We start from the raw sequence: 17,292 nt of genomic DNA, 5'->3' as shown, positions 1-17,292 counted from the left end.
ATAATATTAAGCCATATTATTGATAGACTTTTGTTATATTCCAAGACATTTAATATTTTGTTTCGGTTATTCATTAATGAAATGTTGAGAAGATAATTAGTTAAGTTAAATAACTGTCAAGTGTTAAATAAAAGTTTAGTAGTAGGAGAATACTTCATTGCCTAAAACAGTAATTTGTTATGAGGACATTAAGTTTCTTATAAAAGGTCGATTAATTAAAGAAAGAATTGTTCCCGTTATAAAGTTAATTCTACGATTCGAAAAGAATCAAAAGATACATTTGCTAAGCTCATGATTTAAATTATGGGGTATGTTAGAGAGTCTGCATTTTACCAAGCACTTATTAGAGAACATAAAATAGGTGCCAACGATTGTATAGTGTGGAATCTCTCATTGAAACCTTGAAAGGAAGCTGGACCAATAAAATTTTATTAGCATTTAAATAGACGTCTAACTAATTGTTAGTTTGTGAGTTATCGCACTGGCGTAAATGTTTCCGCACCTGGATCTAGACACCGGTTAAGTACTAAGTTCAATCTAACGCAGGATTTCCGCTTCCAGCCTGAATCTGTTTTATATTGAACCATAATCTATCACAACATCTATCATGCTGATAATTTATGGTTACTACGTAGATAAATCGTTAACTTTGACTACTGTTTATAATGTGCTTGTAATAAAATAAACCAGTTTATAGTGGTTGTAATATTGGGGCGAAGTTAGTTAACACTTCTTTAGTTAACACTTTGAATGGGAATAAGGGAGTGAAAAGATATTTCATGTTTAACATGACAAAAATTTTCTATTTTTTAGTACTCATTTAGGAAACACTTTAAGAAAGCTAACTTATTTCTGTTTTTTGTGTGCTAATAGGTAAAAGTTATACATAATATGAAAATGTTAAATATTCTAATAGAACAACTATCATAGTTTAATCATAATATTATAATACTCTGAAATAAATATTTTTTAAAATATGTGAAAGCTCATATCAACCACCTCTTGCACATGAGAACTTGAACAAAAATACATTTAAGTAAACAAGCAACATTAATAAACAATTCTACAGCGTGTAGACAATACATGCGACCATGTAATAACTCTTGAAAGTTTTATTTTTCATTATTGTTTCACTGAGCTTCTTAAGCCATTAAAAACACATTAAAGGCAACAAAATACAAAGCGTTCGTGGGCACAGTTCCGAAGCGAATGTCGCGATGGGTGGGAATATACAGAGAATATTCGTATTTACTTTGTTATGCATTATTTAAGGTCAGGAGAAAGAAAAAAAGGGTATCATGATAAGTACCATTCAAATCAAATCAAATCAAATAGAGAAACCTAAAATAAATGCATGCATGATGATAAACCCTGTATTATCTATCCAAGGAGTATCCATTTTTACATAAAATAATGTGGAATCAAATATGTATAATAATTGTTATTAATACATAATTATGAATTGTTTTTATTCCACTGTAAGTTATAATTTTATATTAACTCCAACGAGTAAAATATATCTCAACAATGACTAGCTTGAAACATAAATATTTTTATATGGGCGTGTAACACTTTAAATGCACATCTAAAAGCTGACACTTTAATATGAATAAAATACTTGAAAAAAATATGCATACTCGAGCCAAAAATATGCAATCGTCCTCAATGGTATCGGAATATGACTAGCGTGCATTTCTATGAACTGACCAATTAATCCGATCAATTGACTCTGTATTAGGTCAGTTTATACCTTACACGAGTCTACGTCAACATTATAAGAAATATATGAATAGCACTTTACAGTAGGTATTCTACTCATACATATTTCATCAGGTTCACAGAAGGAGGCTATTTGCAACATGCATTTTTTTTTTTTTTTTTTTATGTCATAGCGGGCAACTGAGATGGTGGTTCGCCTGATGGAAAACGATCACCACCGCCCATGAACATTCGCATAGGTAGTGCCTCTGCGAATGCGTTGCCCGCTTTTAGTGGGTAAGGGAAAAGGAACGGATTCATGACAGGAAAGAAGGAATGGACTGGGACGGGTGAGGAAAAGGAAATAGGCATAGTTATATTGTATTTTTGTAATAATAAATTGATAGCGTTTGAGTTTTTAAGTTTTACTTCAGAGAAATACGTCAACCGCTGTAGCGGACTAAATTTATAAATGAATAAACTTAACTAATAATTAATTAATATAAATAATAAATAAATTAACTTAATTAATAATTAAAGTTTAGTTTTTAAGTTGATCATGTTTTGTCGTAATACGGAGGAATTCCTGGAGAGGTATATATCCAGGTACTTAAATATTATGTACACTTGTGGTGCCGTGTGGCACGGCTAGGAATAGTTGACAAATAATTATTTACTAGGCTTTTAATCTCGTGGCAAGTTTTGCAACGCAAGTATATGAAATAATCAAATTATGTAGCTAAGTGCTTGAAGCTTTCATTTTTAAATCTGGAGTTTTAAATTTTGAATGTAATAATTGAAATCAAAAGATTTAAGGAATATGTGAGGTCTTTCAGTATATGTGGCTACACAGTCAAAATCTTTGTAATCTAAACCTTCCATTAAAGTAAAAGCCATTCTATCTAAATATACCACAGATTTTGCATTTCAAACTTGTCAAAGCTAGCTTGCTCTTTTTACACAGCATGTAGGTACTGAGTGACAACTAGATTTTTTCTGATGATGGTTTATATTTTATTCAATAAACCGTTCCATTGCTGATGCAGTTTTTGATGTAGTAACTGATATGATCAGTAGAGCGTTACATTGTTTCTAAATGACACAAGTTCATATTTTTTTGCGTTCTTTCCGACTCCCGAGCCAATCCAAGCGGAGCCGGGACATGCGGCCAGTTTCTTAAACAACATTCGAAGAACTTTATGCAATAAATGCCAGCAAATCAGCAATGAATATGCAAACATAAGGTAGTTGCTTACTCAGTAACATAATGAAATTCCGCAATATTCATAATAACTTCATTGCTCATTATATCGTCAGTTAAGCTCGAATGGTCAGCTGTTGGTCATATGTCACAAATGGTCGATAGACCGGACAAAGATTAATGCGTATTGTCCTACTTAGCTGCATTAATTAATTCCACTAGCGTCCTTCAGGTTCAATCCCACGGCACTAGATTTCATTTAGCTTCGATTGTAGTTAATTACACGTAGATATTTAACCTAATTCTTGTTATTTTCCGTTGTGAATTTGTTTGAATACTTGCAACTTCAAATATTTGTAAATGTTTCCCTTGCCATGGATGCGAAAAAATGTTTATTGACTGATTTTTACATATGTTTTTTATTTATGTATGTAGCCTCTACCCACTAAGTACTAACGTAGTTTAGGTACTACGTGTAAGTACGTGTAATAAACTTCGATTGAATTTATTATTACTTTTTTATAGTTGCCAAAGATTGGGTCGCCTTATAGTAGGCGACCAGCACTGACTGAGACTTCTACAAATGCCAACGCCCGCTTTGAATTGATAAGGAATGAGAGTATTGACGAAAGAAATTGAGGAATGGACTTGGAAGTGTAAGAAAGAGGATAGCCTAGCCTCCTGCTCTCCCACTCACCCTACAAAACACATTTACATACCATTGTTTTCACGCCAAATTTCTCTAGAGATGTACCTTTCCCGGTGCCAGCTGGACCAATTCGTTCTCGTACCATATTATTTTTCAAAGTAATCTAGAAGTATTCCAATTTTATTTATATAATAATAACTAGCTGCGCCCCGCGGTTTCACCCGCGGAAGTCTGTATTACTTAAGTGTTATTCTAGTTGTCCAGCTATCTACGTACCAAATTTCATTGCAATCGGTACAGTAGTTATTGTGTGAAAGAGTAACAAACATACACATACACATACATTCGCATTCATAATATTAGTAGGATAATCATTTTTAACAAAAAAACTAAACCGCCTTCAAACGGTCAGAACTTGACCAAATTTAAATGTCATTGCAAATAAAAAAAGAATCATCATAATCGTTCTGAGGTAACAAAGCCAAAAAAATTCAGATGAATTTATACCCTCTTCCTTTTATTGAAATCGGTTCAAAGTGACAGGATCCTGAATCACATTACTTTGCACGAATTTCACAAAAAATCGTATTGAACATTATTAGAATAAAGGTTTATACCTACTGACGGAAATTGGTTCGATGTTCTCCTATCTATCGGACTAGAACCGTTTCAAAGCCTTCTGTTTAATTCACCACTAATTTATCTTTCGTTAATCAATAGGCCCATTAATCATTGATCAAAAACACAATAGATAAATGTTTTATTGACAGCTATTAAATAACGATATCAACTAAGACTGTGTCTCGATACAGTCGCATTTAATTAAATGTTTAGAACGAATGTTTCTAGTTTCTGATAAAGTTTGGCGTAAATAGCTGAAATCTAAGATAACAAGAAAATTGACAAACAAATCAATGCTTTATGCACTAATGAAGCAGTGTTAAAGTTAAATTGTTTTATAGAGGTAAATTTATATTGCAGTGTAAATTTCCACACTCATTATTGCCCGCTTCTATAATTACTTTAAAATAAAAACCTACCTTTGCGTTGTAAAACTAGTAGATATTTGTTAGATTTTTATGGGCCGTTGATTGCAACCTCTTTATCTTGGATTGTTCATTAGTACATATATTATGCAAAATCATATATATGTAAAGACATCATACCAATCCTACTATCCTACTAATATTATAAACGCAAAAGTTTGTAAGGATGTGTGTGTGTTTGTTGCTCTTTCACGCAAAAACTTTTGAACCGATTGCAATGAAATTTGCTACGAAGACAGCTGGATAACTGGCATAACATATAGGCAACTTTTTATCCGATATTCTTACAGGATACGGACTTATGCGGGTGAAACCGCGGAGCGCAGCTAGTAATTGTATAATTGAAGAAGTACAAACTTACCTGTATATACACAGAATATCGGTAATAGGGATCAAAAGCAGGTAGGGAACCTATTTGTAGCATTTTTATTATTGGAAGTTCTTCCTTATCTTACCTACCTGAAGAGTGAAGGCACATAAATACTAATTTCTTTTAAACTTGGCTAAGTTTTTTGAGAAGCCTAGCGAAATCTGGTCAGGAATATCACAGATAACATAATACTATACTGTATTATAATATTTAATACATAATATTTGATAAAATAAAGTTTTTATACTTCCAGTTTCCACCAAGGTTACTTTAACGCTAATATTGTTACGAATTTACTCCAAATCTACAAGGTCATTTGTAAAAATGCTTTTTCCATTATAAAGCTACATTTATTTATTATTGTATTTATTGAGTTAGACAGGGTGAAGTGGCAAGAGGCAAATAATACTGCGATTATTCGCAGTATTGATTAATAAAATTATCTTAGTAGATAATATTACACATGTATAAGCTAGAAATTTTCTTTATTTAATAAAATATTTACAATTCAACCAAAAACCACCGACCATTCATAAATGAGTATAGATAAACATAAACTTTAACTCTAAGCTTAGTGCTGCAGCCTGCCACGTGCTACTACTTAAATGAATAATAAAAAGACTAGCTTTCTCGAGTCTATAAAGCTTTCTCGGGTTTAATACTATCTCTGTACCAAATTTTATCCATATCGATTCAATAGGTTAGACGTGAAGAAGAGACAGGAAGACAGAGAAACGATTACACATTTAAATAATATTTATAAAAATCTGCATTACGGAAACATACCTACCTTCAGTTTTCTACTTATTTTTCGTTTCCACATTCTGAGGAATATACTGATAATGTAGAATTAGTAGAACTAACTATAAATGAAGCAATCGACAAGAAAGCTGTGCATTTTGGTGCCACTAGTTGATAGTACCGCGGTTCGAATTACTAGGGTCTATCTATCGAGGCTCTTTCTGACACCGCAATCGCTGTAATGACAGCTCCGCCGTCATTACCTCTCATTACCCCGCAGTCACGTACCGCAGGCTGAAATGGATTTGTCTTTGCAAAAATAATGATTCTAGATTGCAGACCGCCTTCGGAGAAAATTAGATTCGTGTAAATAGGATCCAGGATAGATGTGGTCGTTGATCTTCGGGGACGGCGAAATGAAATGCTTAATGTTCCCCACTTTTTATTTGCTTGTAAACATTTTATTGGAGCTATTTAGACCTCCAGCGTTGTATCAGACTAACGTAGGCTATCTAGAATTAATGTGCTAATGTAACAAGATTTTATTTAGCATTATCTCAAACTGCTCAAGTTTTATCGTCTCATTGCCTATATAATTAATTAAAACCAACGGGTTCTATTTCAAGGTAACTATGAGCTTTAGTGTCGGGATAATGTATACAGATACAGTTTGCTAATTTTAAGTCAATCTAATGAACGCTATTGCTGCGCGTTTATTTATCTCCTACGTACCCAATAGTATTTTAAAGCTACTAAGTATTAACATATTAAATCTCAATCAATATAGCATATACATATTATTTATTTAAAAAATAATATCTCAGTCAATACTTATATTAATGAGATTCATTACTTATATTGGAACTTATTTGTTCCATTGATATATTTATTGTTGATTGATGTTTTTTTTTATAAATATAAAACACATGTTCCAGTGACATGGTTCGCTGTGCGCAGATAAAGTTTCAATTGAAACACCACCGTATATATCAGTCCTGCCGAAATTCCTTTGAAACCGTATTCAAAATAAGTAATCAATGCTTAGTTTCATTGTAAATAAAACGAGGTGACAAAAATGGTAAAAAAAAAACAGTAATATTACTCAAAATATTGCGTGGGTTTTAATATAAACGAATAACTACATGACCTTTTACAGTGATTCATGTTATGATATCCGAGTCGTACACGAGTCTCTAAATTTTAAGCTGATGGGAAAATTGTTGCAATATTGTCGGACTAACGAATTGCTGAAACATTATAATGAGACATGAGTCACGATTTTGCATAATTATATTACAACATCGATGTCATTGAATTGGGTGGTTATTGTGCTACAATACAAATTTTACATGTTCAGTTCACATGAGAATGTCTACGTACGATATATATTAAATTATAGTGTAAGGTAGGTGACCTGTATGGAGACAACTTATACAATGTATGTAATAGGTACTTAGGAATTTTTAAAATCTTTAAAATTTCATTCATAATTTTCCAATATGGTAGACAATTATGTGCCAATCGAAAAGACACATGCCTAAACTCATCAAGATTAATGATTATTGTTATAGTTGCGTGAAACACCTATGAAGATAAATAAAAAAAACTTTATCAAACTAAGGTATGTATTGAATTAAATTGAAAGCATTTAAACTGGGAAGAGTACAATGGAAAACACTTACAGTTCTTGAATTACGTGTGCATGGATTTCACGCTTTGGATTGCATTAAATGCGATTACGAGAAATGTTGTAATTCTGTAAGTTTTCTAAGTTACGACATAAAATACAAGAACCAATCTCTTTAAGTCAGGCTTCGTTGATTTCTGCGTCATATCTTTTAGTAGTAACTGATACTTACTTTTACTAACAAAGATCTAATTCGACGATGTGTTCCGTTTTATTGCAATCGGAGGCCCGTTTCATTTTCGTCACCTTTCCCAATCCTTCCCAATTACTTCTTTCTTATCACTAACGCAATAAAAGCGGACAGTGCATTCGCGGAGGCACTAGCTCTCCGAATGTTCATCCATGTACCATCAGGCGAACCACCAGTTCAGTTGCCCGGTATGACATAAAAAGTAAAAATAAATCAATGAAATGGTTGTATGTCAATTTATTGATTATGATAAAAGAGTAACTTCCTGAATAAACTACTCGTAGTTTGCAATGTTTAATAATACATTTGATACAATTTGGTTCATAAGATTTAGGAATACATGTATTGTATTCCATTCAAGCATCAAATACAGACATCACGATCGTTTCTACACCTTTTAATGGGTAAGTGAGAATACTTTACACTATTATTTAACATTTTGCGCAAACCTGTGTGTAATGCAGAAAAGGTGAACCTCCCGTATTCCATACAAACTTGATGAACGCAAGAAATACCATGTGCAAAAACTGCTATATTGTAACATATATTGCAATCTCACTGCATTTTTATCAGTGTTCAACAACACGAACCTTGAGCAAACAAACTTGTGAACTCGTTACTCGAATACAATTTTTCTTATCACGAAGGACGCCGATAGGAAGCTTTTTGATAACGTTCATTCATACTGGTGATGTAGATGACCGATTATTTGTATATTGGTGTGTAATTATTTGAAATAATATTATTTTAGCCATTCAATAAGCTATATCTATTACGACGGTGTAAGAAAATTATTAAATAACAAATATGTTTCATCAGCCGGTTTATAAAAATGTGTGCTTTCATAAATTTCATTTATCAGTATAGTAAAGTATTTTATACTTATAAATTGACTGCTATAAAAATGAAATGCACGTATTTGGAGTCGATATTTGTATCACTTTCTGCTTGGCTTGGTTGGAACAAAATCAAGCCGCCCTTTGCATATTATATCCTGTTTCTGTTAAAATTTGTGTTTGCTATAAATGATACATAAAACAAAATTTAATAAATAAATGAGTAAATTGTAAATTTATACTATTCATATGAATTAACAAAAGAGTAGATTATTTGTGAAATAACTTACAATAAAATAACGTTTATTGATCGTAAGAAACTTCAATTTCGATCTTTATAAGTAATTTTGTAAAATGCCCGTAGGTAAGGATAAATATGGCGCGGGTGTAAATACTCTAAATGAAACCAATGACCTCTTCACACATAAATCTATATAGGTACCTGCACTAAGAGCTCATGAATAGTTTGGTTACCTTTACGTTAATATATATGCTCATATTTAATCATATGAAAATGTTTTTAAACTCTTTTCTATTAAAACTCGAAAGAAAGCTATTTTTCATTTCATCCTTAACCATCAATGCTGAAAAAATGTTGAATCCATCCAATAGTTATTTTCTCAAACTTAAAGTTTTTAAATGAAAGTATGCTATGCTATAGCCTAGAAAATAAACTCAACATTTTATCAATTTTATCAAGATAATAGTTTCATGTAACACGCTCTTACAGCATACGAGTGGAATAACATACGAGCGTTGTTCACTGACAAATTACATCGCGATACAACGAGGGCCGTTATTACAACTAATTGGCGACAATCAAGCCAACTACTGCATTGTGGCGGAATATTCTCGTCTCGCTTTTTCGTATTTTAACTTCAATTTCATGTCAAACGATGACTAGCAGAATGATAGCAACAAAATTGGTAATAATTTAGAAATTAAAACCATTAAAATTCAAGGTAGCTCATACGTCACTTCAAATAGATTTTGCAATAAATGCCATCATAAAACTCTGTAGTTAACACAAAGGAGTCACATTAACAATCGAGCTGTAAACAGCGATTCACGACTCCCCTTTGTTTTGAAGTCGAATAGCGGTGCATTCACGGTGCAAGCATTAATGCGCTAAACAAAAGAAACTTACGTTAGGTCTGTGCGTTCCCTTGACCCTACGTTCGCACGAACCTTGCGGAAATGATGTGAGAAATAGGCACTATGTGCATAACATATCGTGTAAGAAATGACGACTCAGGTTTTAGTTTCATATCTATGCATTGAGCATTCGAATAGAAATATGAGATTACCTTTCAATGTTACTGAGAAATGTATCTCAAATCCAAAAGATGTATCTCAAATCAAAGATTTTGGCGTCGCCTCCTGATCCAATTTGTCTTAATTTACAATCGATATCGTAAGCTAAAAACTACCTTATAGTTTTAAACATTTTACAATTTTAGTTCTCTAAACATATGTACGCCAAAGTAGGTAAGACATAATGACTAAATAATAGAATCTATTCGAGGCTCAAAAGTAAGTAATAAAAAATCTTAGTCTTACATATACACAACGCAAGAAGCAGATTTATTTTCATAAAAATACAACATTTTGATAGTATGAAAGTGTGAAAGTTAATTATATAATAATAAATATGTAGTAAGACAATTTAAATAATAAGGGAGGACTGTACCTACTGTGCTGAAAATATATCACACGACGATGAAAGATGATATTAAACAATTAATATTTAATGACCTCGATTATAATATCTATTTAAGTTACCTTGTATACTCTTCATAAGACATCCACAAGTAAGACCGCCGCTGATAATGATGGCTGAGGTGAATTTGATAACTTACCATATAAGATTGCTGACAAGCTCCGTCTGTAAGATGACTTCACTGATGGGTGTACAGCTAACACCTTCATATTGTTGTTTAATACCTACCTTTTGAAACGGTGATATTTGTTATATTCAGGCTTATCTAATAAATTTTTATTATTTCGATATATATTATTCGATATAATCATCAAATCGAGCATTTTTTATAACCATTGCACCTCAAATTAATAAAACTCGTAATCCGCAGCATCTTTTGTTGGTGCTGTACTTATCGCTGCTAATATTATAAATAAAGTAACACTGTGTGTCTGAAAGCTAGTACTTTATAAGTATGTACTATTAAAGTCAATAATATATAGATAGGTACTTTTAATCAGCTTGAACGATTTAATGATGAGAATAAAATAGTTTGTTTCAAAGTTTTTGCAAGTCAGTCGTGTCAAAAACCTTCTAACGTTCTTCCGGGAAGCTAGAATTTGTTTTACAAAAAGCCAATAGACTGGCATAAAGACTTATTCTTGTCCTTGCCCATTGTATTTGCGACAGATATAAGTTATGAATAACCTTCGTATCTTAAGTAAATCTTACTCGTGTCATAAAGTTTCGAGGAAAAACTAAGTGCTGTACGATTTTGCGATTATATATTTCCTGTCACAAGGAAACATTTAATAAGGTCATACCTTTTCCTCGTCTCATTCAAGCGATTTATGTGTATAGCTTCAACTGTATTTAATAGTTCATTACACTTTTATTGCGTGCACTAATTAAGCACTACAAGCTCTTTATTCAATGCACATGTTTTAGCGGTATACAGTTTCATGTATTTACATTTGCTATTGTTCAGTGCGTCTTTGATTTCTCGTGCTATAGCAACTGGTAAGCCACATATTTACAGGGCCATACACTAGTTAATTGAGGAAATACAAATGTATCACCTACTTTACGATTTCAAACCATATTACGACCGTACAAAAATCTCAAAACACAGTTATTATTAAATAAAGGTTTTTTTTTCGTCGGAAATAAACATAATCTCATGCTCAATATAAGGGAGTTTAAAGTGATTAACGCATTACAGAGAAATGACTGCTTATAACAATATATTCAAGAAAAAAATGTTTTTTCTTTGTAGGTATAATAAAATGCTTAGTCAACAAAGACAATAAACGATGCATAAATATAATTGAATCATAATATAGGTAAAATAATTGATGTGTATACATATTGTTTCATTCTGGAAAAACCCTAAGTATGTACCTAAGTAACGTTGAAAAATCAATGCATGAAAAAATATTTATCGTATCTGTTGAAAAGAATTTATATGATATTTAAGGTTTTGGATTAAAATCAATGTTTCAAAAGAATTAAAACGAAAATATATTTTTCACAAACTATCTCGTATTATACTCAATGACAAAAACCCTGTTCAACTACTTTTATTGAATGAAAATTTGTATTCAGGCCTACAGATTTATTCATAAAAAACCGGTTCTTAGCATTATAACCATAAAATGTGAACTGTTCTGTAATATTTCGCGGTAATAACAATTCAAATTTCAAAGAAACGTTTAATTTTTTCCACCCATTTTAACGACGCAGGCATCTCGTAGCGTTAAATTTACCAATGCAAAATTGAACCTTCAAGTTTTTTTAACTCAAATTTTACCTGGTTTAGATACCTGCTCTATTGACTAGTCACTACCCAAAAAGTTGACTGTCCGAATTATAGTAGATTGGAATATATGTAAAAAACAATAACTTAACCACAAATATTCGATTTTCACATAGATTAGAGTATATTATCTAATAGTTATAGTTTCAAATAACGTTCCTACTCTGATAACTCAGTAATTTGAGTATTCTTTTAGAATATACGAATAGTTAACATTAGATTTTTAAAGTCATAAGTAATAAACGTAACGATTTTTACTAATACATATAAAGAAACCTACGCAGGCTAGGCGGCCATTGCTTTTTATATTATAACCTTTATTTACAATAAACAAGGCTATATAGACGCCAAGTATGTGTGAGCTCATGACGCGGGAAGTTTACAAATGGGAAAATCCCATGAAACTACGTTTTGCGTAAACTGTCCGTAAGCGTGAATAAATATTATAACATACATTAATACATTGAATAGATTTTGAAATATACTAAATTGAAAAATGCTACAAAAAATAAATAAGTAGTAATTACTATATAGCCATATATTTTGTGATATAGTTTGTCAGTGCTGAAATATTTGCCAGTTTCGAATGCACAAAATTAAATTCAACGAACTCGAATGTATAATTTATCACGACCATAAACGTGCACAATAAAACTGAGATAAAAATATGATAAAACAACCCATATTTTTTACAATGAAATTAATTTAAATAATATTTTGAATTTGCATTCCGTCGGATGTGTATGGTAATTTGCACGCAATTGAGGGGTGAGGGGACGTTTGTCAGCGTCAGGTTGTCGGCCCCAACCCGTGACGTCAGCTCACTGACCACTGCGAGACCCGCCACAATAGCCTTTCTTAGAAGGAGCAGATGCGCTTGCGCCGCTATTAGCCGCGCCCTTTCCGCTCTTTTAAAGACCCCGAAAATAAAATCATAAAAAGTAAAAAATACTATTCTTTTATAAAATTAAGATAACACAAGGCTTGAAATATATTGAACATTGCTTAATTGAAAGAAAATACATCACAAAAACTCACTTTGGGCAAGCAATAGTTAAAACGGGTCGTGTAACGACATTTCGGTTGCCGCGAGAAGCGCGCAGGTAGACGCCGATTACCTCCGCGAGTTGCGTACCTGCGCTCAACGTATCATTAGTACGGCACCGGTAATGATAGCCGGCCATAATCACCGAGCCGCCATCGCGCTCGAGTCCTCGCTGTATGTAGAACATCGCAACTTCCATGGATGAGTGTGGATCTAGTCATGATGTAAAGACATGCACTAAACCTCCACTCATCGAAAGAAATTGACCTTTGACCGGCGCGGCGATATCCCGGGATAGGTACGTCGCACTGCACGCACTAATCGTTCTCGATGTCACGTTGCACCGAACCGAACAATAACGAGCACGTTGCCGTGTTTTTTAAACAATATTGAAATTAGAACGCGCGTATCCGGTGACGTAACACGACCGCGCGCTACGGACGCTCACCGCGAAATAAACGGTCGAGATTTGAAATCTAAAAATCTAGACGCTGCGCGTGAGGCGGGAAGGGCAGAGCGCCGGTTCGAACGGACCAATGGCGGCCGAGCGCGCGCAAACCGCGCCGCGGTGGGGCGAGCCGACAGCCACCGCTCTGCGAATGCCTGATATTATCTTTTCTCAAAGAACGTTATTTTCTTTCTTTCCTACGCTCGCTCGTGCGTTTAACCGACGGCGGAAGTGAAATGAACGTGCGCGTAAACTCGCAACGTGACGCTCGTACTTCAGCCGTTGACGGCTTTGTCGACGGCGTCACAAGCACCTGCCGTTCGTTGATCCAGATAGCGCTAAAAATCCATATCAATATTTATTTTTCTCCACAAAAAAACCGCAAGCGATTTCATTCAACAATGGACCGCGAGCGATAACTCGAAATACCGTAAGAACTGCAAGAAATAAAACAACTGCATCGCAACAAATCGTTATATTACCGAAACAATAGCACGGTTCTTAGAAAACGAAAAGAATAAGAACCTGACAAGCAAAACAATTTCAACCGCTTTGACTCATACATTTATACTTAGAAAATTGAAAAGGGGTGAGATTTAGGGGTTATTATTGGCCATGATTATTGTACAGCCCAAGTCGGTGAGTTGCATGACTTCAGCCCCGCCATCTAGGAGCCTGTGGGAGCAAACAGCTAGCTTCTCGCTTATGCAGCATTTTTGTTTGTTCGTCAAATGGCCGCTGTTCACCACCGTCGCACTCAACTGCTCTAACAACTGAGATGCGGAATATGCATCCATTAGAAACCTACAACAGAACACACATATAAATTATTATTCTTTAATATACAACTATGAGATTGCGGATTCTAAATTCGGAGGGCAATTAAGTAAACTGAAAACATTTTTTTTGTGTAAATTAACATAAAAAAAGATGTACACTTTTTGAAAAAAAAATTCATAATTTCTTTAGGGCAAAACTTGTTTGAGCTAACTTAACACGTAAGTTAGCATTGTGTAGTCAAATGTATGATTAGGCGGATTCCAAATTAAATATGTATATAATTATTATAGTTGATTATAATTGAAATGATTATAATAATAAATAATAATATTTTTTATTACTTTTCAATGGTCAAGGTCAATATAATTTTATTGCTAATAGTCATACTAATACTCCCTAACACAAATTTAACAAATGATAAGCACTGCCCCTAATTAACAAGAATTTTACATTACCATTTCATTATTTGATTCAGAAGAAAACTGTCTAAGACAAAAAAACAAGAATTTAGATTAAGAGATTGTTTTTTTTCTTTAAAACGTTTATGTACTTGTACTTCATTTTAGTGTTAGATTAAAGCATTTTATGATGTAATATAATAAGAAAAAATGCTTACTATAAAAAAATTACAATAAAGAAAAAAAATTTAAAGCTAATATTTAAATATTACATTATAAATCTGCATATAAATTATATAAATATAAATGACTAGCAAACGCGGCGAACTCCGTTTCGCCACCAGATGGCTTCGTTTTTCCCGCTTTTCTGTTAAAATTTTTCCTGAATTTTCTTTGCTATAAACCTCACGGTGCCCGAGACCTTTCCAACGAATGCAAAACCGTGGAAATCGGTTAGTGCGTTCTGGAGTTATAGCGTCAGGAAGGAAAACCCGACTCATTTTTATATAGTAGATAATTGTGTAGAAATGTAAATTTCTTGTTTTTATAATATAAAATGTAAGTTGTATTCATTCTTATAAATCTAAATGTAAATATAAATACACATAGAAAGACTGTGGTCAATGATTTCATTAACTATGTAACAATAAGTTCTAAAAGTTAAGGTTTAGTTGTTAAAAAAAATATATAAGAAAAACATAAAAACTTGTACAAATAATTTATTAAAAACTAGCTTTCCGCCCGCGGCTTTGCCCGCGTAGTCACAAGACTGATAGAACCGGAGTTTTGTGCGCATCCCGTGGGATTTCCGGGATAAAAATGTTATTTATATTCTATGTCCTTCCCCCGGTTCTAAGCTACTTCTGCACAAATTTTCAGGCAAATCGGTTAATCCGTTCTTGAGTTATAAATAGTGTAACTAGCACCACTTTCTTTTACATATATTCAAAATATAATATGACACTTATCCCAATCTCAAAAGAATTTATAATTTTAACCCAATTAAGTTTTGTAAATCAGGATTTATATATTTGCTGATTTATTGCTGTTGATTGTTCTAAACCTGAAGTAGTTTTTGAGTTAATCTTTGACGAAAAAAAACGGAAAAAAATACTTTTCCTTACAAAAATAGCATAAGCTAAGTAAAAATCACTTACTTTTCAACAAATTGCTCCAATTCACTATAGTTCTTGATACTCAGATATTCATTGACTAATTTATCTGGAACCAGTCCGGTCACCTAAATTTTTGGGAGAAGCATAAGAAATAATATTTTATTATAATATATATGAGGGAAATTAAATGTAATAAATGAGCATAACACCAAGGGGTTTTTTTTTTTGTAAATGCTCATTTGAAATTGATTGACTGCTTTCTTAATACAATATGTAACACTTGAGGAATAAGTAATGATTGGAAAAATATTTTAAAGATACTAGAATTGATGTCTAGATATTAATGGAATGGAAGCATAAAAAGCCGCACTTTGAGAGAACATAAAAGGTACCCCCTCAAATATGTAAGGTGAAAAAAGATCACTTAAGGGGATGATTTTTGAAAAAAAAAGGGGCTATTATTTGACTGTGGGCCTTCAACTACCTAACAAATGTCACATTGATAAAAACGGTCTTGTGGTTGTGGTGTGGAAGTATAATGAGATTCTCTCACATTATTGATTAAGCAAGTACAGGTAACAAGCAAATCCAAAAAAAAAGAAGTATAGGTAATGATTAATTCAATTTATGAACCTTGTTGCACCGCCAGACCTTTTTTATAGATGGTACTATCGAGCATAAAATCTAGGACAACTAAATTTCTATGCTTATTTCTTAAAATGTTCATGAAATATGAATATTTTTCTACAAACACAATTTATAGGAACATTCTTATTTTTATATCAAACCATTTCACACATTTCTTAAACTAATGAGAAAGCTCTTACAATCCTTCCAAATAACTCAATATTCCTTCTAGGATAAATAAATGTTAATATGCTATGTACAAAATGAATTTTTTTTTTTACCTTGTTCATGTATATCTACGTAACCCCGCACATTTTAACGATTTTACTCCATGCAATATCAATAACCAATCGAGCACATGATAAGGTACTGAATTTTATTTTTTGGTCTAATGCATACAAATGTGTGCGTTACATCTGTGAGATGTGTAGTAATGACTGTAAATCGCGAAATTTTTATTTGTTTTAAAATTCTAGGGTTGAGGACACACCAAGAAATTTCCAACAAGAGTAGTGGGTACACACTGGGAAATTTTGTGAAATTTAATACCGTTGTGTATTATTGCGTTATTCTTCCAGACACCACGCGAACAAAACCACAGGCTTTTTCTAGCCAAATATACCTCAATAAGTCCTTCTGCAGTAATCTTGCCGAGCAATCGTTGACAGCATTGCAACGCTGTAAGCGCACGGCGAAGGTCTCCATCACAAGTATCCACGGCCTGGTGTAACACCTCACCCTCACCAACATCAACACCTTCCGACTCACATATTTCACGCAATCTGTGCAGCAAACATGTGTGTATTAATGATTTGTGCTTGTTAATATCATTGAGCTTGAAAATAGATAAAATCTAGTCAAAACTATTCTTATTACACGCTTTTTATTAGCTTCACCTGTATGTTTGTTTGTAACCGACTTCTTTGGGCGCGATTTTGACCCACTT

General features: G+C 33.0%; 1 protein-coding gene and 1 long non-coding RNA gene across 2 annotated transcripts in view; both read right to left on the bottom strand.

The window, feature by feature from the left end:
* Positions 1 to 12,655: 12,655 nt before the first annotated feature.
* On the bottom strand, positions 12,656 to 13,764 carry LOC119830450. Its single transcript, XR_005287849.1, has 2 exons — positions 12,972 to 13,764; positions 12,656 to 12,841 (listed from the first exon to the last, which is right to left on the bottom strand). It is a non-coding gene; the product is annotated as an uncharacterized LOC119830450 (long non-coding RNA).
* Positions 13,765 to 13,886: 122 nt separating this feature from the next.
* Positions 13,887 to 17,292, bottom strand: part of LOC119830567 — a 4,427-nt gene continuing 1,021 nt past the window's right edge. The window contains exons 2-4 of the mRNA XM_038353628.1: positions 16,969 to 17,128; positions 15,762 to 15,844; positions 13,887 to 14,230 (exon numbers count right to left, since the gene is read on the bottom strand). Of these exons, the coding sequence (XP_038209556.1) occupies positions 14,023 to 14,230; positions 15,762 to 15,844; positions 16,969 to 17,128 (451 nt within the window). The 3' untranslated portion in view covers positions 13,887 to 14,022. The remainder of the gene's footprint in view (positions 14,231 to 15,761; positions 15,845 to 16,968; positions 17,129 to 17,292) is intronic.

The sequence above is a fragment of the Zerene cesonia genome, chromosome 11, assembly GCF_012273895.1.
Source record: "Zerene cesonia ecotype Mississippi chromosome 11, Zerene_cesonia_1.1, whole genome shotgun sequence".
NCBI classification, from domain to species: Eukaryota; Metazoa; Arthropoda; class Insecta; order Lepidoptera; family Pieridae; genus Zerene; species Zerene cesonia.
Note: the sequence above shows the minus strand (reverse complement) of the source record. Positions and strands in the feature narration are given on the sequence as shown.